Source organism: Vitis riparia, chromosome 7 (genome assembly GCF_004353265.1).
Source record: "Vitis riparia cultivar Riparia Gloire de Montpellier isolate 1030 chromosome 7, EGFV_Vit.rip_1.0, whole genome shotgun sequence".
NCBI lineage: Eukaryota > Viridiplantae > Streptophyta > Magnoliopsida > Vitales > Vitaceae > Vitis > Vitis riparia.
This window is the reverse complement of record NC_048437.1, coordinates 2,498,636-2,515,567: the sequence shown is the minus strand read 5'-3', so window position 1 is coordinate 2,515,567 and position 16,932 is coordinate 2,498,636. Positions and strand designations below refer to the sequence as shown.

Here is a 16,932-nt window from a genome sequence, read left to right as displayed (position 1 = left end):
GATATGAATGAAATGAATCGATGATTAGGTATGTACTTTTATAACTAGGCTTTTGTATTAGGTAAATATGTATACATGAATAAGATAGAAGTTGAAAGATGATTAAAAAAATTTCGAAGAAAAATCCACGAGAGTTATGGTATGAAAGTTTTGTATTAGTATATTCATTATATTATATAGTTACTTTTTTTTTTATCAAGATAATTGTATTTAATTATTTTTTATGTTTCTTAATCATATTTTCTTTTACTAATCTAATGACATTTTTTTTGTATTAATAATAACATTTGATTAAGATTTTTTTTAATTTAATCATATTTTTATTATCATTGATCACATTCAATTAAGATCTTCCTACTCTGCATATATTTTTATTTTACATGTATACAAGTAAGATTAAAGGAGTCAAAATCATAATTTTTTAGTTATAATTAAAAAAAATAAAAATTTCAACCAATTACAAAAATTTTATCCATAATTATAGTGTAATTTTTTTTAGAAAAAAAAATAGGAGAAGAGCATTTGAATGAGGGGAATTGGATTTTATTTTCTTTAAATTCTAGAAGCTTATAAATTAAATTTATTGAAAGAATATTAATAAAGGAAAATATATAGGCTCTTGGGTTTACACGTTGGTAGGGTTTTTGGGGTTTTGACCTGTCCCCTGCCATTTCGCCGAGACAATATTCACTAGAAACGAGAGGAAGCACCCTAAAATCCATTCCTCGACGGCTATAGCCTTGACACTGTCTTAAACGTGTCCCTGGAAATTGAAATTCTCCGGTTCAGAAGTGGGCGCAGAGGAAGAATGTGGATTTTCTGAGAGAGGCCTTTTGGAGAGGAGACGATGAGAGGGGTAGAAGAAAGGAGAGAGTGTGGGGAATTGACTCCTGGACCTGGGTATTTCTGGGTCTGCACCATTGGTGGAATGCTCAGTGCTGGAACCACCCATGTCGCTATCACTCCTCTTGATGTCTTAAAAGTCAACATGCAGGTGTGTCTCTGTGACTATGTGTGCTTGGTTTCATAATTTCATCAGTTTCTTTCTGGGTTTTTGTTTTCCTGCTTGTTTTTTCTTTTCCATGGTTGAATTCAGTTACATTTTGATCCGATTCCCCTGCCCTGAAATTTTGCTTCACTTCCAATTCTGGGTTTTACCGTTCAATCTCATTTGGTGTCTTGGTAGAATTTGTGCGGTGCCTTTGTGTTTGTGTAATTACCTCAATCAATATGAAAAGGTTGGTTCTTCTCATCTATGGAAGTAGGTTTTCATTCACCATATGTGTTGGTTTGGCCTCAAAACGGGAAGTATCTCGGTGCCCGTGTTTCTTGCTTGCAATGGTTCTGTGATCTCTCAAATAAAAATGCATTCAATTATGTCAATAATTAACCCTCAATGATGGTGCTGGTGGTGTTTTCATTGTTGGTCTGGACTTTGTATAATCTGTCAAATTAAGATGTTCCTTCCTATAGAAAGGTTCTACTTTCTCTTTGATTATATGTTATCCAAACTGCAACTGATGAACTGAGTTGTCATTTCTAGGTATACCCCATCAAGTATAACACTATCTCCTCATGTTTTATTACCCTATTGAGAGAACAAGGTCCTTCTGCCTTCTGGAGGGGTTGGGCCACCAAGTTCTTTGGGTATGGTGTTCAAGGTGGATTTCGATTTGGTCTATATGAATATTTCAAGAAGCTTTACTCTGATGTGCTGGTAGACCACAACCGAAGCTTCATCTTCTTTGCAAGTAGTGCATCTGCAGAAGTACTTGCCAATGTGGCTCTCTGTCCTTTTGAAGCTGTTAAAGTCCGGGTTCAAGCGCAGCCCCATTTCGCAAAGGGTTTGCTTGATGGCTTTCCAAAGCTGTATGCATCAGAAGGCCTCTATGGGTAAATGATCCGGTCATAATTTTTTTTTCTTTGTTCTTCTTATTTTTCTCTCTTATTGAAGGGTATTCCTATTTTCCTGTTGTAGCTTTTACAGGGGTCTTGTTCCACTTTGGGGTCGAAACCTTCCATGTAATTTCACAATTTCCTAAAACTTTAATTTTCCTGTTATGCTTAATGTTTGCACAGAAATCTTCATTCATTGTATTATCACCATTTTATTATCACCATGCAGGTGGAGTTTGTCTCAACTTCCAAAATTTTTAACTAATTATTGAAGAGTAAGATCAGACAAGACCCTCTGAATTTAGGTTAAATGGAAGCTAAAATACCACAATCAAATCCAAAAATCTTGGTGAATATGTAGAGCTATATGTCTAACCAGTAATTTGATCATTCATTATATGAGATGCATACTAATACTTTTGAAATTTGTGTTGACCAGTCTCTATGATTATGTTCTCAACTTTTGAACATTCTGTGGATTTTCTGTACCGTAATGTTATCCATAGAAGAAAGGAGGATTGCTCAAGAGTTCAACAGCTTGGAGTGACATGTTTAGCTGGCTGTGCTGCTGGATCTGTTGCTTCCTTAATTACTAATCCTGCTGACAACATTGTTGCCTCTCTTTATAACAGAAAGGCTGATAGCCTCTTGCTGGTAACTTCTCTTACTTACATGTTTCTTAGTCTTACATTCTTGGTTCCTATGTAAAGTTGGTTCAGGTTTAAATTTTCCATTTCACTTGTGCAGGCTGTGAAGAAAATTGGACTTATGAATTTATTTACAAGAAGTCTTCCTATTAGGATAATTCTAGTGGGGCCCGTTGTAACTTTGCAGTGGTTAGTTTATGACACCATCAAAGTCTTAAGTGGATTGTAAGTGCATCTCTCTCTCTCTCTTTGAAATTGTGCTTTTATATTATTATTATTATTATTATTAAAGTATTTATTTATTATTATTAAAGTACTCATTCTTTTTCCCTGAAATGTTGTAAACTTATTATTGATTATGATATCATATAATGACAGCATGCTTTTTCTTTCCCTTCAATCAGGAGATTTTTAACCTTGATATTTTGTCATATGAACTCTTCATGATATAGACATCATTGTTTGTTATAAATTAGAAAGGGCGCATTCTTTAAAGACTGGTAAGCTATAACTCATAAGTAAAACAAAAAGAATAATGCATCATGACTTTACCAATCCCTGAATGGAAGAAGTATCTGTGGTGCAAATAATACTGGGAATAAAAAAATTAGTGAAACCACTTGTATATTGTTGTTCAAAGTCTGAAAACTGACATAAATTGACACGGGAATGGCTGAAATGAAATGTAGAGAAGAGAGACATGATTTTAAGACTTAGGTGTAGAAGTTTGGAGCCATCTATTGGTTAACGTATAGGGGCATTCTTCAGGTACAAGTGTGCATGAAGCTTCAGCCTAATAATTCATGATCGGATTCTGGCACTTATGTTGATCCTTGTAATCATGGTTGTTAGAGGTGCGCTTAAAGGAGATCTAGGCTCAAGGCATAACCACACTCTGGGTAGAGTGCCTCACCTACCAAGCACACCCCTTGTAAAGGTGTGGCTTATTTATTTTCTTTTTGTTTTTAAAAACGTTTGTTTTTTAAAATTTCTAATTGTATATTAAAACTTTATATCATTTCATTAGTTTTTTGTTGGATGATTCTTTTAAATGTTTGGAATGTTTAACTGTTTGTTAGTTCAATTGAGTCATATTCTATAAAATTGAAATGTACCTTGGACTGTGTTTGACTTCTTTCAAATGTGTTCCTTGTGTTTTAGAAGACTTTGGCACCTTAAGTGTACCTTGGGCCTTTTAGAACCATGCTCATAATATTTGGAACATGATCATGGCTTTACATAGTGTTAATATTCCACAATGAGTGAATTGTTGTAATACAAATTCTCGGTATCCTACTTCTGATTCTTGTGAAAGAATAGCAAAATTTTCAGCTCATGTAGCTAAGGTGATTTTTATTATATGATGCATTTAAGGTGGATTAGGCTTGTAGATCATTTTGTTGGGGGGGGAGGTGTGTGGAAAAAAGGTAGAATTTTTTTATCTAATTATTGCTTGATCCATTTCATGCAGACCTACCAGTGGGGAAGTTCTCGCTGACAAAGAAGTGAACAAAAAAGTGTAAATTCCGGGTGGAGAACTAGAGCTAAATTCATCTCTCACAATTTGAAGTCTTTCAATCCAATAAACAAACAGCAAATGTCATAAACTTTCATGTACTAGGTACATTGCACGTTGGATTCATTGAGTTATTGTTATCATGGCTTTTTATCTGCACTGCCATCATTTTCTCGTTGTTGCTTACAGCTTTTAAACTAAACCAGATCCATTTTTCAATCTCAAGCAAGTTCCTCTGGGTCACCCCGTTTTCATGAATTCCTGCCTTTTTTTTTCCCTTTCGTTTGGCTCTTTGTGCGAATGGTAGTTTGATTCATTTGTAGACTGTATGCTCTGTTGCCCAGAACCAAAGGACATCAAGAATAATGGCAGAGATTGAAGTATTTTTTCTAACTTAACTGTTTTTACGAGGCAGTCAGCACCCCAAGGTTTGAGTCCCCATGGAATCGGCTTGGTCATGGAAGGTTTCTCAGTTATCAAAAAATAAAAAAATAACCGTTGGTCCATTAGGAATTAGTTTACTAAGTTGATTCAAATTTCCAAATCTTTTTCCACCTTTTTGGGTTAGAGAGACTACAAATAACGTCTATAGCTATAAGCAGTGTTGGTTTTTTGACATGATAGTACTTTGTGATAAATTTTGAAAATCATATTTAAAAATATAGAGTATTATTTGAAGTAATTCTGGTTTGGTAGGAGTTTTTTGAATATATATATATAATATATATATATATATATATATATATATATATATATATATATATATATATATGTCATTTTTTTTTTTGTTATATTACACATGGAAAAAAACTGTTGGGTTTTTTTTTCTTATTTACTTGTATTCAAACATTAGGTGATTCTTCCTAAGAGCAATTCTAATGAAGCATTATTGACAAATCTGCGATAGATTACAAAACGCGGACCCAAAATTTGTCTGTCTTAGACCATTTATGTCAACAAGTCCGAGCCCAGTTCAGTGTTTAATGTTCCTTGCCGGGGGAACCAATTTCATCATGCAACTGGACCCTCCTCAAATTTTCACAGATAAGGACCTGATCTTAAACCAAACTATTAATAGTAGTCATGTTTCCACTTTCTGGGTGGCAATGGCTCCAAGTCTCTTGACAATCAAAGCAACATGGCAATGACCAGACTGTCAGAATGAATTTAGTAGAGTTTCACTTGTTCATGAGACCAGCGTGCCCTATCATATCCTGGAATTGACTGTTACAAGTGCATTCAGGAGTGAATCCAAACCCCCTGATCATCAACTTCAAGTTTGCTTAAAATAAAGGAAATAGACGGGACTTGATTTTCAGCAAATAATAGTAAACAAACATTACATTAAACGGCAATATAATGCACCGATCCAAAAGTTGTTTGCTTCAGATTGGAACAAAAGTATTGAGACACAAAACTTGGCAAACTAGGCATGTTTAAATTAACAGGACATGATTGGTGGCATTTATACACACAAGAACAGCATAGATTTTGTTGCATTCATACCCCAAAATAATAACATAAATATAAAAAGAAATTCAGACATAGCTGTCAATCAACGATTTCCTCATCTCATCCACAATGGCACTAGGTTGGGCCTCCCTCAATTTGAAGACGCTCTCGATGACAGATAGTTCTGTTGCCGTAGTGTCTGATCCACAGAATGCTGTCCAGTCATTAACAGTCATCCCTGCAGCTATCACTTCACTACCGCGATTCACTGTCCCAGCCACCAAAGGGACCTGAAGGAGTGTTGAAAGTTCATCCAAGTCTTCAATGGATGTATGGGGATGGACCTGGTTCAACACAAGTTCTTATGAGAAGCACGGCAAAAGAGTAAGCAATTGTTAGACCATATCTTTGCAAGGCATTCTCAGAGAGGATGTCAATTCTTACCAAGCCACCTCTGTTGGAAAAGGTGCAGTAGCTACCAACAAGAATGTTACCAGCAATGGTCTGCCTAAAAACTTCTACTCCAAGAACATCTGCAACCATCTCCTCAGTTTCCTTGTAGAAAATAACACAAAATACATGAGCAACCTGGATGGGTTTCTAACATACAAAAACTAACTAAATGCAAAAACCCCTTGATCTACTGGGTAACTTTCTCATATTTTCATCCGACATGGACTCTCCAAAGAAAACTCTGCAGAGAGTTACAAAAGGAACACTGACCTTTTAATTAATGGCATACTTACTGTGAACCCTTCTCAATTTTCTGATTTTCTTTTGGCTTCACAGGTAACAAAACATTTACTTATCAATTAGGTAGGATGCATATGTTAATTTTTCTAGAAAGATAATGTCTGTAGTCTAAGAAAGGCTAGGAGTATGAGCATCAGACAGATGAAGAGACCTACCGTAAGACCAGTACAGATTGCAGTCAGACCTTACAGAACTTAGTTTTAGTAAAACAAACAATTGGACCAATACTTTAAAATGACCATTCCAATAATGGTGTACCAACAGTTCATAAGTAATATAAACATGAAAAGATGTATGAAGAGTGAAGGCATTTGAGAGAGGCTAAAAGCAGCACCAATTGAGAACAAGGTGACGACAAAATTATTTAAGACAGCTCAGGATGTGAAGTGGAGACTATAACAAATGCACTAGGATGTGGAGTGATTTGGTTCAAATTGAAGGAAATCAAATAGTGAGAGGAAGGTTAAAAAAGAACTTGAGTTATGACAATGAGGATAGACACAATGATTTTTACTTTAATAGGGGGCATGATCTATATACATATGACAAGGAGGGTTAAAATGTACAACAACAAAGGTAGCAATGATGAGGTGTAATACTGTTCAAACCAAAGCCACTCAAATGGTGAGAGGAAGTTGAAAAAGAACTTGAGTTAAAGACAGTGATCAAAGACATAATCATCTTAATTTAAAAATACATGATCTATGTATAAATTATGGACCCCATATAGCTTGGCCTTAAGGCTTTGTTGTTCTTGCTATCATTCTTCATCACTTATTGAACTAGACAGATGATGATCAGTTATAAAAACATCCATCAAACTAACGTTTTTCTAGGAGAACCCAAGAAAATACACTGGTGAGAAACAAAGAAAAGCAAAAAAAATATCAATTGCCATGTCAAACCCATGTTCTTTGTTTCAATTTATTAGTAGCATTTAAAATTATACTTCCCGGAACACATTAATAAAAAGAAACAGCACTTTCCAATATTAACAAAATACCCTGTCAAGATCAGTGTGTGCAAGAGCAACATGGTCATTGCAAGCTATGCAATTTCCTAGAGCAGATAGCTTCTCTTCTATACGCTGAACAACAACTTGATCAGGGAGGCTGTTCCTCAGATGTTGAAGTTCTACAATGAAAAAGAATGAGGAACAGAAATGTAAATCCCACAAGAGTATCAACAGAACACCATTACATACAAGTGCTCTGCTTTTGAATGAAGTGCAAACCAAATGAATAAGCATACCATGAAATGTAAAATAATTTGCTGCTCAACCAAAACTATCAACAAAACACCATTAAATATAGGTGCTCTGCTTTTGAATGAAGCGCAAGCTAAATGAATAAGCACACCATGAAATCTAAATTAATTTGATGCTCAACCACAAAATTGAAGTAAATACTGTTGGCACTTTCTTGGACCATGCGGACAAAAGAAACTCAAGCCATCTTGCTACAAAATTTATACAGTTTAGATCAAGGAATAATTGGATTAGAATGAAATATCCTCTGTACCATACATGAGTTCTCACAATAAACCCAAGAAGACTTTCTAGCTTCCCATTCATCCAGTAATGCTCTATTCCCAGAAGCTATACGAATTGTTTATTAACTAATATGGCTTCTAAAAAATTATTTTCCACGAAAAAACCTAGTTTCCTCAACTAAAGGATATGCCAAAGGCATCTACAGCCTAACCCATATATCTTAGGATGTATTATCAACATTGGCAGAGTGCATACATGGTTCGATAGCCAAACAAAGATGTTTTGTTAAACTCGTAAGAAATTAATCAAAATCACCTTGGTCCGTGGTGGTGTGTGGCAAGAGAAGCCCTTTTTTGTTTCCTGCCATTAAAAAGGGTCTGTGATTAATAAAGAAGAATAAGAAGGTACCCGCAAAGGCTTCAAATCCAAAGACCAATAAAAGCCTGAAAATCCTCACCAGCACAAAGCCGACCAATAATTCTCGTACCACCAATCGAGGTTTTAACCACGGGGATAACATCAGCCAACTCTGATTCAAACACACTGCACATTCCCAACAAAAAAACATTCATGAAACTGCGCTAACAACAATCTCTGTTTCCTTTTTCTTCCTCCCATTAAACACAATGGACACAGACAAACAACACAAACCTGTAAAAGCTTTCGGAACCACCGATCGCAACCAAACAATACGCATTGGTGAGCTTGGAGAACACCCCAACTTCGCACGAGTTCTCAAACTGAAGCCCTACACAAGATTCAAACCGGAATCAAACGAACAAACAAACACAAAAATCAAAATTTCAACTAAGAATAAAAAAAATAAAAAAAAATAAAAAATAAAAATAAAACCTATCCATATTAGAACTCACTGGTTGCCATGATGAAAGTCAAAAAACAAAGCTTGCAGTCTGCCAACAGCCAAAACACGAAAAACAAAAATTAATTTTCAATAAAAGTGATATATATAATGGATTCGAGGAGGATGAGGGAATTTGAATCGGAAAGTAAATCGACCTTAATCGTTAGCGAGAATTAGGGTTTTGTGAGGTTAGGGTTTTAGAAAGACAATAGAAGGTAGAGTCAACGAAAGAATATCAATCTCCATATGAGTTATATATGAATGGTTATTGGTAAGGCCTTGTTTGGGCTGGCCCCGAATTTTTAGGCCTGCTTCTACTTGTTTAGGGCTTTTGGGGGTTGTTTGTTTATGTGGACAAGCCGATAACTTTGCCCTTTTTTTTCTGGTTAAATTTTAGATTATTGAGAAAAATATGGGATAAATTCACTTTATTGTATTTAAAAATAAATTTAATATGAGTTGTATTTGTGGGGTCAGTGAAGGAGTTAGATACTGAGTTTAAGTCCAAAATAATCCATAGGCAATAAAAAATGGTAAGAATAATATCCATTTCAAAATATTTGTCAAACTAATCTTTTTGTATCCACGTAAGCATTCATATGGATTTTTTTTTTTAAGTGTATAAAACTACCATTAGTAACCGTGGTTTTAAAAGTTTATAAATATCCTTAAAACCACAGTCTATGACTGTAATTTTACAATTTTCCTTAGAACCACAGTTAGTAACTGTTGTTTTAAAATTATTTTTAGTTCATCCATGTTTTAATGGTATTATGATTTTAATATTATTTTTAAAATATTTTTTTATCATAATAACCATAAAACCACCGTTATTAAGAAATAACTTAAAATCATTATCATTGACATTAATTTTTATATGAAAATATAAAATTTTAAAATAATATAAATAATTTATTTAATTATTTTAAATTTTAAAAATAATATGAAAAAATAACTTTCTTTAATTCATATGTGATAAAATTCATAAAACAAATAAATATTTTATTTACCATAAATATATAAATTTTTATGGGAATGCTGGCAAAATTATTTTCTCAAAATTTTAAGGAAAATATGAAAAAATAAAGATAATATATATAATTTTAAAACAGTCGGTAAAGAAAAATTTTATTAAGGATAATTTGTTAAAAAATAATTTTAAACTGATAATGGAAAATTGTAAGAAATTTTAAAAATATCCTTAAAAACAGGTTTTACATTTTTCTTTAAACCACAATTACTAACTATGGGGTTTCGCAAATATCTTTAAGGGAAACTCATGTAACCATACATCAATTAAAAAAATATGAGATTTCAAAACTTTACTTTTTTATTTTTAATTTTACTGTGAATGTACCAAAATTTCTTAACAATGTACCAAATTTCCTTAAAGTTCTTTTTGGAGTGGGAAAATTTTCCTACAATTTTCCATTTTGAGTTTAAAATTATTTTTTTTTTAACAAATTATCTTTAATAAATTTTTTCTTTATTTATTTTTTCATATTTCCTTGAAATTTTGAGAAAATAATTTCGCCTGGATTCCCATAAAAATTTATATATTTATGGTAAATAAAATATTTATTTGTTTTATGAATTTTATCACATATGAATTAAAGAAAATTATTTTTCATATTAATTTTATAATTAAATAAATTATTTATATTATTTTAAAATTTTATATTTTCATATAAAAGTTAATGTCAATAATTATGATTTTAGGTTATTCCTTAATAACGGTGGTTTTATGGTTATTATGATAAAAAAATATTTTAAAAATAATATTAAAATCATAATACCATTAAAACATAGATGACCTAAAAATAATTTTGAAAGAAAAATTATAAAACCACAGTCACAGACTGTGGTTTTAAGGATATTTATGAAACTTTTAAAATTACAGTCACCAACGGTGGTTTTATACACTTAAAATAAATTCATGTAGATGCTTACGTGGATGTAAAAAGATTAGTTTAACAAATATTTTGATATGAGTACTATTCTTATAATTTTTTTTTCTACAAATGGATTACTTTGGACTTAAACTCTTAGAAACTTTAGTTTAGGAATATAATGAATATGGATAAATTTTCAAATTTTAAAAACATTTAAGGAAAAGAAAGAAAAATATGCAATGTATTAAATTACATAAGAAAAAAATATTGAAAAAAATTGTTTTAGTTTTTATTAAAATTTATTAATATTTTTTTTAGAAAATTTAATTTGTTTTCAAAATGATGAAACTTTTTATTTTAAAGAATAATTTGAATTCTGTTCAGATACTGGTGGTGTCCAAAGGGTCTTGAATTCAGGAAGGACACAAGGAGGGAAGCCCCCACAAATACAACTTTGATCCTTTTAGTCTTAAATAACACAATATTTTCAAAAAAAAAAATTTCTTAATTTAGAAGTTGTAATATCCAAAAAGAGATGCAAATATTATATATAAATAAATTCAAACAATTTCCTGTTTTTCATAATAAATCATGGGAAAGAATCAAACTACTTATGTTTGATCAATATCAATATCAATAAATATTCATTTATTATCCAAGACTATTATATCATACTTATATTATTTTTCTAAAAAAAATATTTTAATATATAAATAGATATTATTGATTATTTTAACATTCATAAGAGTTTCACCAAAAATTTATATATCTTCTAATTAATTTTCATACATTTTTTAATTTTATAAAAAGTTCAGTGGATGTTGATATTTTCATAAAATCTAAGCACCGATATTTCACAACTCGCATCAATTATGAATGTAAATTGCAGTAATGGGCTATGAAAGTGATTCAAAGTTGCTCAATGATCAAAACATGGCTACTTCAATTCTTGAGTTGGATGCAGACCCACCACCAAGTGGCAAGTGGTTGTAGCTTCACTGGTTAGCCCACAAATTTGAAGGGACCCATCTCCTAATTCAACACTACCTTTTTCCCTTTGGATACAAATTTATTACTTCTCAAACCTAATCATCCAAACTAAACAAAAATCAGTACATTATTTTATTAATATTAACATGACAGTTACCAAACAAAGGAATCCAATCCCATTATTGATGGGAAAACCGGTTCTATCCTTTTACCATCAACTTTTCTAGTGAACAAAAGTTGCTTTGGGGCCACTATCTTTCCACCATTATCTTATCCGGACATAATAAGTGTGAAGTAATATTTGGAAATTGTTTTTGAAAATAATTTTTTTTCTTCTAGGAAACAATTTTTTTTTACTTTAAAAACCATGTTTGGTAACATTTTGATTTGAAAAAAGTTTATAAGAATTTATTATTGTTTAGAGTAAATTTAGAGTATTTTTTTGGATTTGTTTTTAATAAACATTATGAGAAAATACTTTAAAAGTTTTTACATTGTCGGTGAGTGAATATAAAGAAAGCACTTTCATGGAAAGTATGTTGAGAAAATAGTTTTTAATATTTGAGTTTCTCAATAAAGTTGTGTTCCTAAAATCAATTAAAATTTGTTTTTAAAAATGATTTTTTTTTTTTTTTGAAGCAATGCAGGGATGTGCTTGTGATGATGATGAAGGATGCCATGTTTTAATGGAGTCAAGATGGGGACTTCCTGTTCCAAACAGTTGCTACATCAATTAATGTCCTGTGTCTTCAGTTCAACTGTCAATACTCAGCTTGTCAGTTCAAAACTACGTGAAACCAATCCAGCCCAAGCATTTATCAGCTCTAACATGGAGTGCATGCAAGAGCCTGATTGGGCTCCATGGATTCAGTATATACCGAAAGGTCATGTTTTAGTGGCATCATTCAATGACCAAGATTTTGTTATAAACTTTCAACGATCTGGATTATATATCTTCGGTAGATCCTATTCGATGCTCTAGAATTTTCCGGGTGATTGGACTTCAACCTCCGAGTTTCACTGCATGGCATGAGCTCTGCCACGCCATACCCAACAGTTGAGGGGTGAAAAGGATCTTCATTGCCCATTTGCCAACCACCTGAATCCATGGGCCATACCAATCTTTCACATGTTGAGTTGACAGGTAGCCATCCAGCTGCACTGCCTCTGCAAAAGGTGTTCTTTAATGGGCACCTTCCTAGCAGCTGGGTGGCTTGTATGCAAACCCCTTGCTGAGCTGTTCTGGATATGTATCAAGCTAACAAACCTATGCAATACACAACGAGGAAAAGAAATAATTGGTCAAGTAACTAATTCAATGTCCAGAGGCAAAACCCAGCATTTTTTTCCAGATAATGTTATTAAGTTGACAACTTTGGAACATCTGGCATTCCAATCTTTAAAAGAAAAAGAGAAAACAGTGTGTCCTTTGCTGAATTATACGCTCACACAGCCTCAACTTCACTGGACATGAATCTACCTGACCATGTAAAACATTCTCTGCTCTGTGTGTCCTTCACTGCAGCTTTCTTTTATGATATTCTCGCCCGGTAAGAGTGTCCACTGCATATTGCTTTTATTGATACGCTGCATTTCAGCTCCTTGTCTCCATGTTTTAAATCTATGGTAGCTACTTTTCTTTCAGAGGAATTCTGAAGGGAGAACACTTAATGTACCTGGAATTTAGGATTCTAATTCAGAAGGTTAACCAAACAAACAGTAGGTCAACTTAAAAGGATGATATTAGAATAGAATGGCCTGGCCCCTCTCTCATTTACAAAAAACAGACCACTTGCAGCTTTGACTATGGCTTCAGCAAGAAGAACCAGGTCAGCAGACATATTCTAACTGTATTGTTTTGATAAGAGCAGGCCGTCTATGGATGGTTTGAGGGGACTTCACATGCTGTAAGTAAGCTGCCAAGATCAGAACCCTACTTCAACATATGGGTACAAGTACAATTTGAGAAGCTTAAGAGTTGACCAAATTGGTGAGAGTTAAGAAGACAAGAGCAGATTGCAGTTCCTTTCTGGAAAGAACAAGTTCTATTGAAAGTGGTGAAAAGGGTAGACTCATAGTTCATTTCATACCAAGGGGCAGCGAATACAACTCTTTTTCCTCCTCTTGCTGGCTGAAATTGTACATCTCATGTACATTCCCATCGTTCTCACTCAAGAACATCAGAAATACAGGTGGAAGTAAAAGAGCAAACCAGAAGAAAGGGAAAATAAAAATCTACAATTTGAGATGCGAGGGTTGGAGCCATGTTTGAATTGACTGCCCTAGTTTGTATGTGGAGGGATTGGCAGCAATAAGACCTTACTTCCGATCTACCCTGCTGACAGTTGGATTTCCCTGTAAGATGAATAATGATAGCACATGAGTGGCTCAGACAATCCCGGAAACTACATCAAGTATTATGCACGTTGCTTTTAGTACAATCTTTTCACTAAGCCTGCCTAATCAACACCTGAGGAGCACATGGCTACCCCTTCTCTTACTAGCATGAAAAAGCCTAACCCATGGTATATCCAGAATTTTATAAATCAAATCCATAAATAAATTGGGTTAATGAAGAAACTTTAACTTACCCAACAAAGAGATCATGTTCTATTTCTTGTTTACACTCCAAAATTCAGGCTTTCACATAATCCATGCCATTGCGCTTCCTTTTGTTAGACCTTGAAAAGAAGCATCTCTGAGCCCAGGTCTTTTTCTGCTTAACTGGCAGTGATTTGACCTCCCTCTTTGCGACCAGTTCAGCCATGTACTGAACTACGGCCTAAGAGGACCAAACGATTATTAACCTTAAGAACAGATACCAAACAATCACAGAGAGTACAGGTAAGAAGAATTACCTGTGCACCCATTTCAGCAACATGTCTTGGTGGCACTTCTAGAGGATTTTGATCCAGCCGTAAGACTCTTAGCCGTGTTAGCATCTTAAAAGAATCTGGAAGGACCCGTATCTGATTATTGCTAATATCCAACTCTTCAAGCATCTCAAGGTTGCCAATAGACCGTGGTAAGTATTGCAGATCAGCAAAATTGTTGCCTATATTCATCTTGACAAGTGTGGTTGCAAAACATAAACTCTCGGGTATCGACTCAAGCTCATTGAAACTCACATCAAGCTCCCTTAGGTTTGAAAGTGAGGACATCGTTGTGGGTAATTGTTTGATGTTATTGTAACGCACAGACAGAATCTCCAGGGACTGTATCCTTCCTACAGCTTCTGGAAGAGCTTTGAGCCGATTATAATCTGCTCGAAGCTCCTTGAGGGAAGAGCACTGACCAATAGTATGTGGAATTTCTTCGATGTCATTAGTCTCCACGCTTAATTTTTTCAGTTTGACAAGTGACCCAATGGACTCAGGAAGAGAAGAGAGCCTATTTGAGCTCAAATCGAGCTCCTCTAGACGGACCAGTCTGCAGAATGTAGCAGGCAGAGATGTCAACTGGTTCCCCCTTAGGTCCAGAACAACCACACTGAGGAGATTTCCAATGCAGTCAGGGAGTTCAGCAATCCTGTTTGAATGTAAGTCCAATTTTGTCAATGATGAAAGGCCCCCAATTGTAGCTGGAAGGGCTACAATCCGATTCTCTGACAAGTCCAGGGTCATTAAACTCGATAACTTCCCTATGGAGTCAGGTAGCCATTCAATTTGATCCATCAACTTGTTCTGGAGATTGAGATCTCGAGTTCCTTTCTTTGAAGATACTTCAATCAAGCTAGCAAGCTTTATCAGACTCAACTTCTCACTATCTTGACCTACACAGCCCATTGTATGGAAAACAAGATTTCAATAGACAAGCATGATAAGGTAAGAAAAAAACAAAGGGGGGGGGGGGGGGGGGGGGGGGGTGGAAGAAAAAACCAATTGTTCAATTCAAAATCAAATCCTCATACACTGAAAAAAGAAACGAATTCTGCAAAGTTGAATCAAATCTCACGAAACCCAGCCAGAAAATGAAATTGAACATCAAAAACAGAAAAGGGCGAATGCAGAGAAGAATTGAAACTGACCTGAAGTGCTTGGAGACTTTAGGGACGAATCCAGTATCTGGGGTGTTGATAAATTCGCAGGACTGGCCCCAATTCCATCCACATAAAATGTGGACTTAGTCTTCTTCACATAACTATCATCTCTGGTGAACAAATCAGTAACTTTAGGAGTTTCTTTAAAGACGGTGGAATTGAAAGCAGTAGCTGAAGCTGAAGCAGGAGCAGACTCGGAAGACTTGGACAAAGTGGAGGGAGAGGAAGAGGAACTGCTAGAGTGGTGGGAAATGGAGGTAGAAGGAAGGCATCTAGAGGCCCTCTGAATCAAATCATCGAACATCAAGTGTACCCCTTCAAGATCAAGCAACTTCAAGGCCTCCCTCTTCTCCTCTTTGCTCTGCAAAGACACCAAATTCTTCTGCATCTCCTGAAACACCATGAACAGCTCCTCCGGCACATCTGGGTTTCTGGGTTGCCTCCCAATGGCTTCGAGTCTCGCTTGGTCCTCCTTCTCCACATTCCTTATCAATGTCCTTGCTGCTTCCACCTCATCAATCCCAGGCCTTGTGGGCAGAGATCTATGAATTCTCATGATCTCCCCCACAATATCATCCACCGATTTCGCTGACGATTCCATTTCCCCCTTCCAAACTTTCTTCCTTTCGCTTCTGGGTTAAGATTTCCCCACAAATTCCCAAAAGAAATACAGAAAATGGCGGAAGGAAGACAAGAACAACTCAATAAACTGAATCTACTTTCTAGAACAACCGTCCCCAACCCATCACCATATTTATAATCACTTCATACTAGAATACATCCAAAAGCATGAAAACGAACCCAAATTTTCTTTTGCTTTTTTGAAGCTAAATTTTTAAAATTGAAGCAGAAAATCAAAATTGTAATCTAGAAAACAGACTTTCTCCTTGTACATATATATAATTGAAAATGGGCTGCAACTGAGGGAGATTCGCCTGAAATCCAGTGGCTGGAAAATCCAGGTAATTTCCCTGGTTTTTAATTTATTTTAAATATCTGGAAATTTGCCTTTTTTGAGTTTTTTACGGGGATTAATAAATAGAAATTATGGTGGCATATGATGAAATGGGACTTGGAAAAATGAAAGAAATAGCGTGAAATTGATTGTGACTCGTGGGGATTATCCGTTATCACTTGTCACTGAGTTGGCCAAAAACTGCTTTTCTGAATTGACGGAATTAGCCCTGTCTTCCTCACCACAATTACAGACCTGTTACCGCAACAGAAATCTATTTTCTTTCAAACACCTTGTTTGAGATGTTTCAAGTCACATTTAAAAACAACAAATATATATATATATATATATATATATATATATATATATTTTAAATTATACTATATATAAGTATACGATAAATAAATTAAAATTTTATTCTCATATTTTAATTCTCAT

The 16,932-nt window shown here is 34.4% G+C and overlaps 3 protein-coding genes across 3 annotated transcripts; 1 reads left to right on the top strand and 2 right to left on the bottom strand.

The window, feature by feature from the left end:
• Positions 1-655: 655 nt before the first annotated feature.
• LOC117917717 (mitochondrial phosphate carrier protein 1, mitochondrial-like) lies at positions 656-4,317 on the top strand. Its single transcript, XM_034834084.1, has 6 exons — positions 656-994; positions 1,544-1,893; positions 1,979-2,022; positions 2,336-2,550; positions 2,644-2,768; positions 4,015-4,317. Exons 1-6 carry the CDS (start codon positions 848-850, stop codon positions 4,064-4,066), a joined length of 933 nt encoding a protein of 310 aa, XP_034689975.1. The 5' UTR covers positions 656-847; the 3' UTR covers positions 4,067-4,317.
• Positions 4,318-5,367: 1,050 nt separating this feature from the next.
• On the bottom strand, positions 5,368-8,845 carry LOC117919090 (eukaryotic translation initiation factor 6-2). Its single transcript, XM_034836145.1, has 8 exons — positions 8,774-8,845; positions 8,629-8,667; positions 8,408-8,504; positions 8,214-8,299; positions 8,072-8,116; positions 7,268-7,398; positions 5,956-6,066; positions 5,368-5,855 (listed from the first exon to the last, which is right to left on the bottom strand). The coding sequence occupies exons 2-8, from the start codon at positions 8,636-8,638 to the stop codon at positions 5,598-5,600; spliced, it is 738 nt and encodes a 245-aa protein (XP_034692036.1). The 5' UTR covers positions 8,639-8,667; positions 8,774-8,845; the 3' UTR covers positions 5,368-5,597.
• Positions 8,846-12,807: 3,962 nt separating this feature from the next.
• Positions 12,808-16,559, bottom strand: LOC117918808 (plant intracellular Ras-group-related LRR protein 4-like). Its single transcript, XM_034835706.1, has 4 exons — positions 15,528-16,559; positions 14,359-15,272; positions 14,092-14,282; positions 12,808-13,855 (listed from the first exon to the last, which is right to left on the bottom strand). The coding sequence occupies exons 1-3, from the start codon at positions 16,138-16,140 to the stop codon at positions 14,136-14,138; spliced, it is 1,674 nt and encodes a 557-aa protein (XP_034691597.1). The 5' UTR covers positions 16,141-16,559; the 3' UTR covers positions 12,808-13,855; positions 14,092-14,135.
• Between the last annotated feature and the right edge of the window lie 373 nt (positions 16,560-16,932).